The following is a 16,108-nucleotide window of genomic DNA, read 5'->3' as shown; positions in this document are numbered from 1 at the left end:
TTTATATTTTTTTTTATTTTTTCTAAATATTTTTTAATTTTATATTTTTTTATTTCCCTAATTATTTTAGTGTTTTTTTTATTTATTTTCAAACTTAGATCGGTTTAATACCTATTTAAAGAATTACAACTTATTTTCAAAGGGGTTTTATTTATCTAGTTCCGAACTTTTATCTTCTTGTGTGAGAATAAGTTTAGCTTTTAGGTAACAGGAGTATAATTTAATTGGTCAGACCCTGAGTTTGCTTCTCAAATATTATTAATTCGAGTTCTACAAATCTTAGAGTCACTAAAAACTTACATGGTCGTTAATTTCAGGACCTATAAAATTAATCAAAGTACGTTCAAATTAATTCAAACACCCATATTAATTTAAAAAAAATATATAGTATTTAGGGTTATTCTCTCGATCCCTTCTTTCTGGTTTTTCTCCCATCCTAATTTACCTATTTCAAGCTATATTAAAAACCCGATATTCTCATCTGTCAGAACTCCCTCATCGATTGGACAGCTCCAGGCAACCTGAAAATTAATTGTGATGTTTCAATAAAAGGGATTCCGTTGGCAGGGATTGAAATTGCATGTAGAAATAAGATTTGGAGTGTGGTTGATGGTCCAGTGATACAAAAATTTGAAAAACATAATTGCTTAATTTTTTTTATGTTTATAAATTATTTTAATATGCTGAGGTAAAAGATATTTTTTAAATAAAAAAAATATTATTTTAATATATTTCTAAATAAAAAAATACTATAAAAAATATATTCTAATTAACCTTACCGAAATGCAGTTTTTTGTCGGATGAATAGGAAGGCAAATCAAGCTGCGAATTGGCTAGCTAGAGCGTCTAGGCTCTCTCTTTGCCCAATGAATTGGATTTGTATTCACCTCCTTAGCCTCAAGCGGATTCCTGTATCTGATTTGTCTGATTAATATTATATGCTTTGTTAGTCAATCAAAAAAAAAAAGCAAGACTTTGCATTCATCAACATCCATGCAAATTTAGAGTTATTTATGAGCATTTAAGTAGATAGATAGTCCTTTTATTTTGAGAGGAATGTCTAGAAATATGATATATATTATCTTTTAAGGTGTTTTTAATTTGAAAATACATTAAAATAATATTTTTTTATTTTTAAAAATTTATTTTCGACATCAATATATCAAAACAATCCAATCAAGTTAATTATAAGCAATTAACTTGATTTTTTTAACTATTTAATTAATCTTTTGCTTTAGGAAGATTAACTAATTTGTTTTGATAATCTATAGGGATTTAATTATAATTATTCTCTGTGGTGTTTTTTTATTTATTAATATGAGTGTTTGGGTTAGTTTGTGCGCGACTAATCTCACGGGCTCTGAAGTTAACGACCATATAAACCTCCAGTGACCCTGAAGGGACTCAAACTCGTGATTATTAAAGAACAAATCTACAGCCTGACCAATTAAACTACTTTTCATGGTTTTATTTTTTATTTTTTTGGTTGTATGGGAGGTTGGGACTTGGGAGGCTTGGATTACATAATGGGGTATAAATCTTCAACAAGTACAAAGAAATTGATGGTTATAAGATGGAATCTTATTCAGCACAATGACGAACACAAATATACATTAACCAGAGACATGTTTCATGTGGTTAAGTTTGGAAAAATGGCATCACTCAAGCAAAACAAAGCACAGCTGAGGAAACATCATTTTCAGAGCAATTTCCTTCAGAAATATATTGACGCTATGTGTGAGAATGATTGGCCTGCCTTGTGTCATGTCAACCTCTTTCTGTCGTGGATCACCATGATGGCAGAAAATTGCATGATTCATTTCCGGTGGACAACGAGCTGGTTCGGGATGCCATTTTCCTGCAATTTTTAGTTATCAGCAGCCTCCCGTAGCAGTCAATTCCATGTTTTTTTTTAAGAAGAAAAAAAAACAGCAGTCAATTTTATTTTGGCCACCGTAATTTTTAAGTATTTATTTAACATTTTTGTAGTTTTTATTACTATAATTTTAAAAAATATGTTTAGTTAAAATTAATTTAAAATGTATTTTTATAAGTAAAATAAATAAAAACACATTTCCATAAATAAAAAGTATAAGATTTGAAATGTGATTATATATAAAGTAGTCTAAAAAAACACAAACTTTTTGACTAAATAAATGGTTTGTTTTTATATTGTTGAACAAAAAATAAAGGTTAACCAATTCAAAATAAATAGTTATTAAAAGTGCTTGTTTGGAATTGAGGTTAAACTATTTTTTATTAAAATTTAAAATGAAATTAATATTTTTAAATTATTTTGATATGCTGATATTAAATATAATTTAAAAAAAACAAAAAAATATTTTTTTAATATATTTTTAAATTAAAGTTTTTTTAAAATAATTTTTACTATACTCTTAAATACGCGGTAATTGCAAAGAAGGAAGGGAAACCCTTGGGCCCGCGGTAGAGAAAAAGGCGGGATATTGGATAATGGATGGAAAAGAGAGAATGGAACTAGGCATTAGGCAATAGGCAATAGGCGTGGGGAAGTATGGAGGGAGGTTCATAGGAATTTTTGGGGATTTGATGAGGAAATGTGTGCGATTAGGCAACTACTTTGAACCCACTAATAATTTTACCCACCGAAGGTCCTACCTCCTTTTGCTCTCAAATTCAAAATGCTAAGCTATTGGGCTAAAAGAGCCTATGAGGGTATAAAGTACATATGCTCATTTTGGCACCTTTCATCATTATTTCGAATACTCATGCATTCCAATGGTTTCTTCCCATCTAATTCACCACCTCCCATCATCAAATAGTATAGCACGGTATTTTATGATAGGATCATGGAAAACCTTATCCATAATTGTTTGTTTTTTCTATTCAGATTATTTTTTAAAAGTATTTTTTATTTAAAAAATATTAAATTAATTATTTTTTAGAAGTTTTTTAATAATTTTAATGTATTGATCTTAAAAAAATAAATTAAAATTGTGCATTGCATTACAAAGCATGCACTTAATCCCTAGAGTATCACATTAGAAAAAAATTATCAATCTGAGCCCGCTTGAGAACGCGGTGGTATAAACTGTGAATTTCTTAAAATTTAAATTTTTTTTGTTAAATTTTTTTATATGTATTTTCATATTATTTTAATGTTCTGATCTCAAAAATAATTTTAAAAAAATAAAAAATATATTATTTTAATACATTTCTAAGTGAAAAACACTTTGAACCGCAACCACAATCCGGCCCTAATCCCTAATACTTGGACAATTTTTAACTGGGTCTTTCTATCCATTTATATTAGCAATTCTGTAAATTTTGTCAAAACCGTGCTGTTTAGTTGCATGGAAGACAGACGCAGGTTAAATGAAAAATATCGGCAGATCCCAACAGAAGGACCTGATAGAGAAATGCCAAAGAGTAAAGGGCCAAATTGATTAGATATTTGTTTTTTGTGACAATATTAAGAATTTGGTACTAATTTAGCGACAAAATTAAGGTTTCTTCTATGAAAATCTTAACGTTCTCGAATTTTAATCGCTGAAAACTAGTAAAAATTGAAGCATCTGTGGCTCGATGGAAAGTGTCAAGATGCAATGTCGATGAAGCTTCCGAGAGAGTGAGCAGAGAGCATTGGGAAGCTGCATATTTCTGTGGAGCAGGCCAGGCCATAGCTTGCTTGCTGTTCCATCATAATTTTGCCCATAAAAGAAGGCTCAAGTCTAGAAGCCAATCCATAAAGGGCATGTATTCAAAGTACAACGATCAGAGAGAGGTAGCAAAACCATGGGAACACGAGAAAAGTTGTTTTAAATTTAAATAAATCACACCGATTCTCTTTAACTTTTCTGCTTTGAATCGTATTTAGCTTTTGACTTGTGCGCAAACCTCACTTGATTATAAATTCCCTTTAATCATCGGTCTCCAAAAAGGTTTCTAGAGTCCTATTTTTTTATTTTATTTTAATTCTAGCCGGAGAAAACTATCCCCAAATTAAGCATATCATCTTTTTTTCTTGTTGGGTTTGAGAGTGAAGTTTCCTTTATTTTATTCTCCTAGCAGCAATAATTTGAAAGAGTAGTAGGAGTTGTGTTTTGAAGTATTTTTATTTAAAAATATATTAAAATAATTTTTTTATATTTATATATTTAAATAATTTAAAAATATAAAAAAAATAATTTAAAAAATAACAAAACAACAATTCACCGCACCATAAAATATACTCTTAGTAGAAATCCACCACAAAAACCCACAAGAGATTTTGCTATCTCTTCTCTCTCTCTTTTTTATGCTAGCAGAAAAACCTAGCTAAATCCTGAAAAGTGTAGCTCAACTGGTCAGATTCTGAACTGTTTTCTAGAGGTCATCAGTTCGAGTGTAGTAAATCTCAGGACCACTAGAGCTTACATGATCATTAACTTTAAGGTCTCAAGGAATTAGTGAAGGTATGCTTAAATTATTTCAGACACCCATAATTTCAAAAAAAAAAAATACATGGTGAATTTCTCAATGAATCATTGGTCGTGGTCCTTTTCATCTCCCTTTCTTCTCTATTTCACATTGAATAAATTTAGATTTAGTTCCTTGTGGATCCATCTATTTTTTTTTCTGTTAATATTCTCTCTATCAATATTCTATCTTTATCTATCTAATTGTTGGATTTTATGTCTTTCGAATAAGAATTTGATAATTACATCTTATGATCTTGAGAAAAAATTGATAGAGAGAGGAGATCTTTCATCAATAGTGCTCGATAATATAGCCCGTTCCTCCATTGATTTATGACAAAGGAAGATTTTTTTTCTAGATAGAAAGTATCCAAAGTTTCAATTTCAATGTAGCCATAGAAATGAGCCACGTCTGTGTGCTCTGCATTACATGTAAACGGATTCAAGTACAATCCTCTTAATGAATCCAAAATCTCCATCTTTTTTTCTCAAGATTTTATACTGTTTCGAGGAAAATCAAGTGTCTCAGAGATGAAATGATCATGTGGGTTGCTGGGGTGAAAAATCTTTTACCCCAGATGAGATTCTGTCTCTTCCTCTACAAGTTTCTGCATGAAGTGATGGATGAAGTACAAACAGCAAAAATAACCAAATTATTTGTCAAAAAGAAAAGGATTAAAGAATTATAGAAGAAAAGGCCAAATGGAACCGCAAAAAGTTGCAACTAAAAGAGATTAATGTGCTCCATGAACATGAAAAAGAAGAAAGAACATCTCATCGATCTTAATCGCATAAAATCAAGCCAAATTCTGCTTCGAAGTTACTTTTTTTTTTTAGATATAATGTGATGAAAGTTATTTTTTAAAGTGATTTTTATTTATAAATATATTAAAATAATATTTTTTATTTTTAAAGATTTATTTTTAATATTATGATATGAAAATAATCTAAGGATATTAAAAAAAATTGAAATAAAAAAATATTTGTTCTCAGAAATATTTTTAAAACAAAAAAAAGGTTATTTTAACGTGTTGTGTTTGTGTCTTTTAACACTTTTTATGCCCCGTCCCCACCACAAAGAATAGACCCAAAAAGAAATATAAAGGAATACAGCTCATGTAAGAACAGAAATGTCACCGTTCACTTGGACAGTAAAACATGAAACAAAAGCTTTTTGATTTTAGAGAGTGGAGCTTTATATGCTAAAACAACATGAAATTGCATTTGTAATGCAACGGGCAGCAGACCATCATATTCATATAATTACTTGAAATTAAAATCAAAGTCCCATTGTTGTTTTTTTTTTTTCCGGCTAAGATTAAATTAAAAACAAGAGCTCAGCCCAAACAGACTGCCTGAGCCTCTAGAACTGTTACTGTTTTGGCATCTACCCAGTCCTCCGAGCAGGCTTTTCTAAGCACTCTCTTCTGCTCTTTAGTCTAAGCACTCGATCCAAAACTAGGCATCTTCATGACCACCTTTGAACCATGTCCTCCATGGAAATTCCCAGGAAGTTCTGTGGCTAGCAGACGCTCTAATGCATGGTTACTACCTCCAGGAAAATCAATTCATGCCAAACTCTCATATTCTTATAATACATGGATTGTTAGTACAATGTTTTTCTCATCAATAACTATCACGTGTGGACCTATCTCCTTAGAAAATGCTAATCATTCACGACAATAACTCTGGAGCAATAACTTTTTTCATCAATAACACAACAATTAATAATTTATTTTTCCAAGTTATTTATAAAAAAATAATTATTCTCCATCATTACTTTACTTTTCACTAGATAAATTTAAGTGATTAAAATGTTTAATTAAATATTTTAAATTACCAAATAAATATAAGTTCATTTAAAAAATCACAAAAGGAGGACATAATTTCTTACAAGAGGAACACATACTTCTTGCACTTTTCATTCTCTTTCTCTTTCTCTTTCCTCTACATTATTCCTCTTATTTTGATTGTAAAATTGTTTTTCGAGAGAGCATGGAACAGCCAAATTCAGTTACCTTGTCAACTATTAGGTAGTGACTAAGTCAACTCTGAGAGATAGTTCAATTGATTAGATTTTAGATTTGTTTTTCAATGATCACGAGTTCGAGTCCCTTTAGAGTTACTAGAGGCTTACATAGTCGTTAACTCCAGAAACCGTCAAATTAGTCGAGGTATACACAAGCTAGCCCGAATACCTACATTAATCTAAAAAAATAGCAGCCAAGTCCAACCACTTCGTCAATTCATCAACTAGTGGTCAAGTACAATCATCCTAGCTAACTCATGAACTAGTCGATGAAAGATCAAGATCCAATTCAAAGCTTTCCTGATTTCATCATTGATAATTTTAAATCAATAAGAAATTAACACATACGTAGAAAGGATACACACACCATCATGGTTAGCCTATAATTGTCCATTGCTCATGTTATCTCAACCAACATAATTATAAGAAGGCTTGATTTACTTGACATCAAACAAAGTGATTGCCAATTCTAAATGGAAATTGACTCCCCATGTGCTATCTATTAATTATGGATCGAGAAATTGGTAACCTAAACAGTAATTAGCAGAAGGGCATCATGGGACCCTTTTTTTCTTTCTGATTTTTAGAACTTTCAAACTTTAGTCAATAGACACGATTAGCTAGTCTTCAAGCATTGAGTGATGGAACCAAGTAATTGGGTGTTCATCAAGTATTTAAGTACTTATGAATATAATAGTAGTTGATGATCCTTTTTTTTTTTTATGGTGAGTATGTTTCTGCTTTTAAATTGTATTAAATTAATGATTTTTTAATTAAATTTTTAATGATTTTGATATCTTAATATTAAAAATATATTTAAAAAAACATTAACTTAATATATTCTTCAATTAAAAAATATTTTTAAAAAGTATTATATACTACAGTACCAAAAGTCTGTTTGTTTTTGCGTTTCAAAATAATTTTTTTTATGTATTTAAGTTGTTTTGATTTATTGGTGTTAAAAATAAATTTTAAAAAATAAATATTATTTTAATATATTTACAAATAAAAAAATACTTCAAAAAAAAATATCAATGATACCGAAATCTAAATTGTTAGCCACTGCTTTTTTGTTTTTTTTTGGCTAAGAAGAAAGAAAACAATAAGAGACAGTAGAATGGCCCATCATCAACTGGCAAACAGGACACCAACAGTGCTGTGCACTGCCAAAAAACAAAGTAACGACTGTGCAACACCGATTCCTCTCTCATGGTTTCCCCTGAAATTAACTAGAAGCTAGACTTTTGTGTTAGAAATCCAGTTGACATTTATGACAATGAACGAAAGCATGAAAAACGGTCATGGGGTTTTGAATCCAAGATCAACTATTCTCATGAAACAGAGAAATAATAATAATCAAAATCCGTACTGGTTCAGATCTGGAATAGAACTTCACTAGAAAAAGTTTGTGACATGTCTAGTGTGAAAGCATCCCTGAAAAACATGGCCGATTTTGTGTCTTGTTCATTGGATTTTCTACCCTGCTTTTTTCTTACATCAAATGAACATTACAAGATGCATAGGTGCAATAATTGGAGGCTAGCGGGGATGTTTTTTTTTGTATTTTAAAAGAATTAATTTTTTTTTATGTATTTATATGTATTTAAATTAAGTTTTTTATGTATTTTTAGATAATTTTAATATGCTGATATTAAAAATAATTTTAAAAAATAAAATTATTTTGATGCATTTCCAAGTAAAAAATATTTTAAAAAACAAGCACTACTATACTTCTAAAAACCGTAGAATCACCTTCTTCAAGCTTATCTTATGGGTATTTGTTTCTCCAGGCCAGCTAGTTTTTCTCTTCTTTTCCATTGTTTCAAAAAAATAAACCTAAAACCGCAAAAACACTGCAAAATCAAACACATACCACAAGTTTTGCACATCACTGGCATGGACCATGTTAGCCTAAATCAGCCTAGATGAAGAGGCGTGGGTGGCATCCGAGTGGCTAGGTTTTAGATTACCTCTTTGGGTAAATTTTAATGTGCGCAAGTCACTGATTGGATGTAGCTATTGGGCTACAACCTATAGGTCTCTTGATCCTAGACCCAACCCATATGGATTTGGCTGCATCCTCTTTCAAGTTTCAAGCATTAAAGATGTAGCTAGCAATTATGGGAGAATTTGAATATATAATTGTGAAATAGGAGATATTTTGAATGTCACTTCATTGCAAATTTCTGTTGATGATAGATTCCCAGACTTTTGCATGTAGTGGTTGAGATGAGCTTGGACTTTGCGGTAGTAATAATTATTTTAAATTTATTTTTTATATCAACATATTAAAATAATTCAAAATCATAAAAATTCAATTTGAAATAAAAAAATATTTCAAAAACGTTTTTTAAACATAAAAACAAATACACTTTGAAGAATGTAATGATTTTTTTTTAGACTTCCATATTTGGGTAATATGGATATGAAGCAGACAATAAAAATTATATGATTTGGTGTGGTGTGCTTGATGTTGTTGTTGCTTTTGCAATACCAATACAATTTGGTGTCTGCAATGGCTTTAATTTTTGCGATAGTGAAAACTGAAGAGTACATTGGGATTAATGAGATGTTATGGAGAACGGTGCAGTTGATTTTTAAAGTTTTTTGTTTTCCTAGAAAATGTATTTAAAATAATATTTTTATTTTAAAGTTTTCCTAGAAAATGTATTTAAAATAATATTTTTATTTTAAATTTTTTATTTTAAATTATTTTTGATACCAATAATTAAAAAACATAAAAATTTAATTTAAATATAAAAAATTTAATTTTTTATTTTAAAATACAGCAAAACAACAATGCCGAACACCATCTAAATTTGTCATTTTGTACAAGACCAGTACACATTGTATTAAATTTTCATTGAAAAAACAAATACAATAATTAAACTGTATTTTATCAAAAAAATATTTGTAAAATGTAAATATTCATACGCACATGTAAGGTAAAGTGGTTGAATTGTCAAATATTTAAACCCGATAAAATATATGTTGATCATTATATTACTATACTTGGTCAGGTCGATTCAAAATCTAGTTAACCCTTCTCCTAACTCATTTTAGGTATAAAAAAATCAATTCAAAATTAATTTATTTTTACTATTTGGCAAGTTAATTGGTAAAAAAAACCCGACTGCCTTTTAAAATAACATCGTTTATATACAGAGTAAATCCTATTGATGTCCTATTTTATGCCTAACAAACTAGACCTACCCTTTTCTTTTCGGTCCAATTTTATATACTGTACTCACACTGGCTCGAAGAAAAAAATATATGCATGAAAGCCATGGGCCTTTGAAGAGGGAGAAAAAGGACACCATGAGTCATAAGCCCCGTTCTGTTGGTCCACAGACTAATATGAACCGAGTGAATAACTGTAGAACATTCGGCCTAGTTACTTCGGCATCAGGTCAAGGCTCCACACGCGTCTCAGCCCTCCCTGCGCAAGGCACAGAGAGACTCGATGCACGAAGAGACCCCGTTTCCAGGGCTGCATTTCTGCAGAATTGGGCCCGGGGACTTTCCTGGGTCTCGTAACGACCCATTCACTCCGACTCACGGTGGATTGGCGAGTGGAATATTCTCCAGTGAATATAAACGTTTATGTTGCTTTATATCCATCCGATGTGGGATACTGCATAGGGACGAAAGCCTTACTCTGTTCCCTTGCTTTGTTCCAGAGAGAGAGAGAGAGAGAGTTTCCTTTTCCTTTTAAAGTTTAAACCTCTCTTCACTCGATCACTCTCTGACCCTAACCCACTCCCTCAACAGTGCGATTCTCTCTTCTCTCTCCCTCTTTTCTCTGTATCTAACAATATGAACCGATTTTGATTTTTTTTTTTGATATTTTGGCATGGGCATCGAAATATTTTTTGAGAGAATTTGGAATTTATTAGGGTTTTAATACATTTATTTCTCTGGACAGATTGTGCGATTCTTCATTCCTTCTCTGTTTAATTTACTTTAGTAATTTTCTTTTTAAATTCATAAAAAATAATAATGTGTTTTTTTTAAGAGTTTGTGATTAAATTTGTGTGTGACTAACATGTAGTCTACCATGTGTTCGATTTTATGCCTCACAAACGTTTTCTTTTCTTCAATGCTTAATGTCTTTTGTCATGAGAAATGATTGATCGTAAGCTTTGAATTGGACATGGAGAAGGCATGAAATTAATGTTTTGTTCTTTGTATTTGACATTATTTTTTTTGCTTTTTGGGAAACTTGGAGGGGTCTTTGAGGTTGACCATTAATGTTGTGATTGATGGTAGCAGGGAGGAAAGCACAGGCATTTTTCGATGGAAAAAGGTGGGCGGGTGTCAAGTAACCTGGCGATTGACAATATGTATGCTAGAAATTTGAAGAAGAGTCAGCTTGGAGGTGTAATATTTGTTTGTACGAACAATACGATAAGAGAGTGCTTATCCAAACAACTCTTTGGTCAGTTCTCTGCATTTGTTTGATTACCTTGTTTGTTTTATAGTACCTCTTAGATGTTCTTATTACTATTTGGTAAGATCATGCTTTAGTAATGTAACTGGTAATGAATTCATGCATGTCGAATTCACTATGTTATGAAATATTTTTTAATGCGAGGATTCTGGTGTTTATCTTGGCCCCTGTGCTCATAAATAGTGAAGCATCGGAGGAGAACAATGAGCATTTTTATAAAATATAATATTTATTGAGAAGCATGTTAAAGGGTGGTAGATTATTAGGCTCACATTTGTATCCCAGGAATCATAAAATTTTTCTTTCAATTTGAACAGGTTTACCGGGTCAGCATTTTTCTTATGTAAAGAATGTTGATCCCGGCCTGCCTCTCTTCCTATTCAACTATAGTGACAGGAAACTTTATGGGATATATGAGGCTGCTAGCTCTGGCCAAATGAACATAAACCCGTATGGCTGGACCAGTGATGGTGCACAAAGAACACCATATCCTTCCCAGGTATTAATTGAAGGTTTGTCTTAAATACTCAGATTTTTTTAGTCATTAAGGTTATATGGAGAAGACTTTGCATTATAATCAAGAATACTGTTCTTCTGAAATTATGGTTTGGTCAACAAGGTTCAAATTCACGTGCGGCTGCAATGTCAACCACTGCGTGAAGAACAATTTAAACCGATTATTGCAGATAACTACTACAATCATAATCATTTCTGGTTTGAGCTTGACCATGTTCAAACCAGTAAGCTGATGTCCTTATTAGCATCTTTAGCTGTTTCCCCTGGCACCTGTGTACTGACACAGAAGATAGAGAAGTGGAGAAACATGTTCCAACCTGGTCCCTTGTCTAAATCAAGAGAGGAAGATGAAGGAGACAACTTGCCTGCTTCAGAAATTGACCACACTGATAATTCAAGTACAAAATCAGATTCTACACACATTGCTTCTTCAGATGTAGATAATCAACCAGTGAAAGATCAGTTGGGTGTGACAGCAGTGGAACAAGAAGAGAAAGAGCTAATATTCAAGAAGCTGCAAGAATTGGCTCTCAGATCTGAACCTCAAGCCTCTTCTGTGAGGGATGGCACAGAAGATTCTCCTCCTTTACATGATATGCACTTGGAGGAGAAGGCTTCTGCAGAGGCGCAGATGGGTTCAGAGGAAAAGAATGATGTCAATCCTTGTACATTTTGTCAATCTACCATTGCTCAGGTGGAGTTTTTCTGTTATTTATTCATCTTAATCGTGTCATGGATGACAACACTTTATTCAGTGATAGTCATTTCTCTCTCATGCTGTTTTTGTTCTGTCTATATTTGTAGTTGGCTAAAGGGATGGAAGAGCTTAAGGCTTTTAGAACAGAACAAACTCTGAAGATGGGTTATTTAGAACAGAAGCTGGTATTGTTTAAGTGCCTCAAGACTTCTGTTTTTGTAGTTGCTATGTTCTAGATGTTGAAATGCCTTTTTTTATTTAACTTCAGGCAGATTGAAGTTTGCCATGCCAATTGGTAAGTAATTGGACATCCTGTGGGATTGAACTGGCTACAATATTTTTGTTGAGTGATTGAAGGGACTGGTCTTTAACTGGTAATGGCCTTTGTTATTTGTAGGAACAAAATTTACTTTGCAATTCCGTAACTGTTGTATATAACTATATTAGGTGGATTGATGTTTGGCAACGAATTCTAGGGAAAAAAAGGTTGATATGAAATTGAATATTTCCATAGAGGCTAAACTAGAAATGCTGAAATTAGAGGCAATTTGGTATTGCTTGTTAGAGAAAAAGAGACCCACTGCAATCGATTACATGCACCTAAATAACTATTTGTAGAGTAAAAAAAATTTGTATAAGAGTAGATTAGAAATTGGATACATAATTTTAGTCTAGTTTCCTGGAGGAGGGCTTCAGCTTGGCAGATGATATACCCAAGACAATCTCCATGTACTGTTGCTCTATAATTAGAGTCCTTAAACTGATCAAAGATTTGAACATGTGGCATGTTTGTCTCATTTCTACTTTACTTTATGGACTTCATCATAGATTTGCATCTGTTTCTGCGACGTTAAATATTCAAATTTAGGTCTCTATGATATTTTCCCCTGCCATAAACTCTGCATCTCATCCTTAGAAAATCTGCTTTAGCTTATGGCACAATGTTCATGGATACCAGTCCATGCTTGTATTTGTCCCTTTACATTTATATGCTGTGTATTTTTTATGACTGGCTTTCTGGATGGCATTTCAGGTTGAGGCTGAAGAACAAATTCAACAGTTGAAAGATCGGTGTATGATGTTGGAATCCATGTCTAATCCTTCCAAGGCAGACATTGATGAAACAGTCAATAATTTGTTTGACGAGGAGCAATTGGATCCTACTGATGCCATCCATCTGATGGGGGGATATGATGGTGAATCGTGGTTGTCGACTTTCAGTTTATATTTTCCCTCTCAAGATGTAGTGAAATCTTTGAGGCCCATGAGCTCTGTCCGGTCATATGCTTCAGTTGTACAGTTTCATGAAGAGCTTTATGTATTTGGTGGTGGGAATGGCCAGTTGTGGTATGACACGGGTATGAGCTCTGTTACTGTTTCTTAATTTTTGTTTTTTACTAAAACTTGTTTTTCTCTTAACATTTTTTTTTTCATGTCATATGAAGTTGAATCATACAATCCAGCAAATGATCAATGGACCCCTCGCCCATCGTTGACTGGGAAGAAAGGGAGTTTGGCTGGGGCTACTTTAAATGACAAAATATTTGCCATGGGTGGTGGAAATGGGGTTGAATGCTTTGCAGATGTTGAAATGCTTGTTTTAGATATTGGAAAGTGGATCCCAACAAGGTCGCTGCTACAGAAGGTAGAAGTCACTGCTTGTCTTGCTTTATATTTTCTATTGGTGGATCTTCTTGGATTGATTTGAAGTTCCAAAGGTTTTAGAACTTGGCAGTTATACCCTTAGTCAAGGATGAAGTTTGTGATAGCAGGTTCATTTGCTTGTGATTTCCCATGTGCCTCTTACATAGTTGTATTTAGTTTTTCTTTTTTTGGCTTTTCCTTTCAAGTCTGCTTTTCATGACCTCGAGTAACTCTTTCATTGGATTTGATATGTTTGGATAACCTGATTAAAGGCTGTTCTACTGTTTCCTTGTTTTGTTCCAGCGATTTGCTCTTGCAGCTGTGGAACTCAATGGTGTACTTTATGCAACTGGTGGATTTGATGGGAGTGATTATTCAAAGTATTGTAACATGCCATTCCTTTTTGTTTCATCACTAGTCTTATGTTCTATGCTAGCAACTTCACTCAAATTTATGATGCATGTAATACTTGCATGAATACCTGCAAACACACATGCAAGCGAGCACATTTATGTGCATAAATGATTGAGATGAGATTGAGGATATGGGAGTTGAGGATGTCTGCTGTTTCTGACAATAGTTTCCCGAGTTAATACTCACATAGAGGTGGAGCCTGCTTGAAGTTTAATTTTTTTGCTTTGTAGTTCCTTTTCAACTAGATAATCTTGCCTCAGGAGCCTGTAGTTTACAGATTTTTTACTCTGTCTTGAAGGGAAATTGTGGGTGTTTAATCTGCTAGGAACATTTTGGAAATAGGCCCTTCACATAAAAAAATCCATTATAATGGCTGACTACCTTTTATTCTTTCAGGACTGCTGAAAGATTTGATCCCAGAGAACATTCTTGGAGCAGAATTGCAAGCATGAATGCAAAGAGGGGCTGCCATTCATTGGTTGTTTTGAATGAAAAACTGTAAGTTTTCATTTCTTACTATGTTAAAGGCAGCAGTTTGTGTAATATATTAATGAGCTTGCAAATAGTAGTCCTACCCAAATTAAAAATTTGGTGTTTAAATATATTGAGTTTCACCATCCCAGCAGGGAAGTAATCCTCCTTAATTAGGTCGCAGAGAAGAGACCCAAATTTTCGATAATTAGAGATGTAAAACAATGGTTGCACCATTCCAGCTGCTTTTAGGCGGCTATTTTCTCATTGGTTTGAATTATGCTACTTGATGAATTTCACCATCTGTGGTTTTTTAGTATCTGCTTCAGGATGCATGCATGCTATTAATTATGGAAAATTCCCTTTTTAGATATGCTTTGGGTGGTTATGATGGAAGCACAATGGTTTCAAGCACAGAAATATTTGATCCTCGTCTTGACTCGTGGATCCCTGGGGAACCCATGAACAAGCCTAGAGGCTATGCCGCCGCCGCCGCCATTAAGGAATCGATATATGTTGTTGGAGGGCTGGAATCTGATGAGAACATGATAGATACCGTATGCTACCTTCTGCAAATATCTCCACGTTACCTTCCACATTACTTTGTCTTTTCACATATTTATTTTAACCCCCTACGAAATGGCAGGTTGAACATTTCAAGCAGGGTCAGGGATGGCAAGAAAAGAAGTCCAGGGCCATCAAGAAAAGATGCTTTTTGTCTGCTATTGCTTTGTAAATCATGGAAATGGTTGATAATCTTTTTGAGAGTTAAGAAATTGGTATGATGATTGGTCATTAGAAGCCAAAAGTGTTTTGTTTTTTTTAGATCAGGACGTGGGATGCAAGCAACAGGCAATATAGAATTTGTTCAAGTATGTAAAAAACAGTAATCCCGTCATCAAATAGATCATCAAGGGAAATACCACGAACAATGGCAGTTGTCTCGGTCACTTTCTGAGCATTTTGTGCTTGATCTTGAATTCTGTTTGCAAAGATGGGATCGTGACTGCAGTTCTCCTTTCATCAGTTTGTTGATATGAACCTTCAATCTTCTTTTCTTGCTAGATGTTAGAATTGAATTAGAAGGGAATCTCTCTCTCTCTCTCTGATAATCATATTTTTTTCATTACAGAAGAAGAATGAAATCATAGAAAAGGGAAAATGGACTGGGGAAATGATCTCAACGATTGTTTGTAATTTTATGGCTATGGCTCGTTTGGTAACCCTATGAATGAGATAGGTCCATGCAAAGCTCAAGAAATGGAGCCTCTTCGGCTTTTGCATGTGTAAGCATATGTAAAAAGTAAATAAATTAAGAAACAAACTTTATACTGCATCAAATACGTTTCTGATATCCAAAACATTTCTTTTTATAAATATAATTTGTGGGCTCAAAAGGAGGGGATAGGAACACGAAATAATATTGTTTTAGCGTCTAGACTGCCACAGAT

General features: G+C 32.9%; 1 protein-coding gene across 1 annotated transcript; it reads left to right on the top strand.

The window, feature by feature from the left end:
• The first annotated feature begins 10,075 nt into the window (after window positions 1-10,075).
• Window positions 10,076-15,698, top strand: LOC7460406 (uncharacterized). Its single transcript, XM_002323597.4, has 11 exons — window positions 10,076-10,235; window positions 10,738-10,903; window positions 11,233-11,414; window positions 11,535-12,125; window positions 12,236-12,313; window positions 13,162-13,486; window positions 13,574-13,773; window positions 14,076-14,152; window positions 14,583-14,684; window positions 15,028-15,214; window positions 15,304-15,698. Exons 2-11 carry the CDS (start codon window positions 10,762-10,764, stop codon window positions 15,391-15,393), a joined length of 1,974 nt encoding a protein of 657 aa, XP_002323633.4. The 5' UTR covers window positions 10,076-10,235; window positions 10,738-10,761; the 3' UTR covers window positions 15,394-15,698.
• The last annotated feature ends 410 nt before the right edge of the window (window positions 15,699-16,108 follow it).

Source organism: Populus trichocarpa, chromosome 16, assembly GCF_000002775.5.
Source record: "Populus trichocarpa isolate Nisqually-1 chromosome 16, P.trichocarpa_v4.1, whole genome shotgun sequence".
Lineage (NCBI taxonomy): Eukaryota > Viridiplantae > Streptophyta > Magnoliopsida > Malpighiales > Salicaceae > Populus > Populus trichocarpa.
This window is presented reverse-complemented; position numbering and strand designations above follow the sequence as displayed.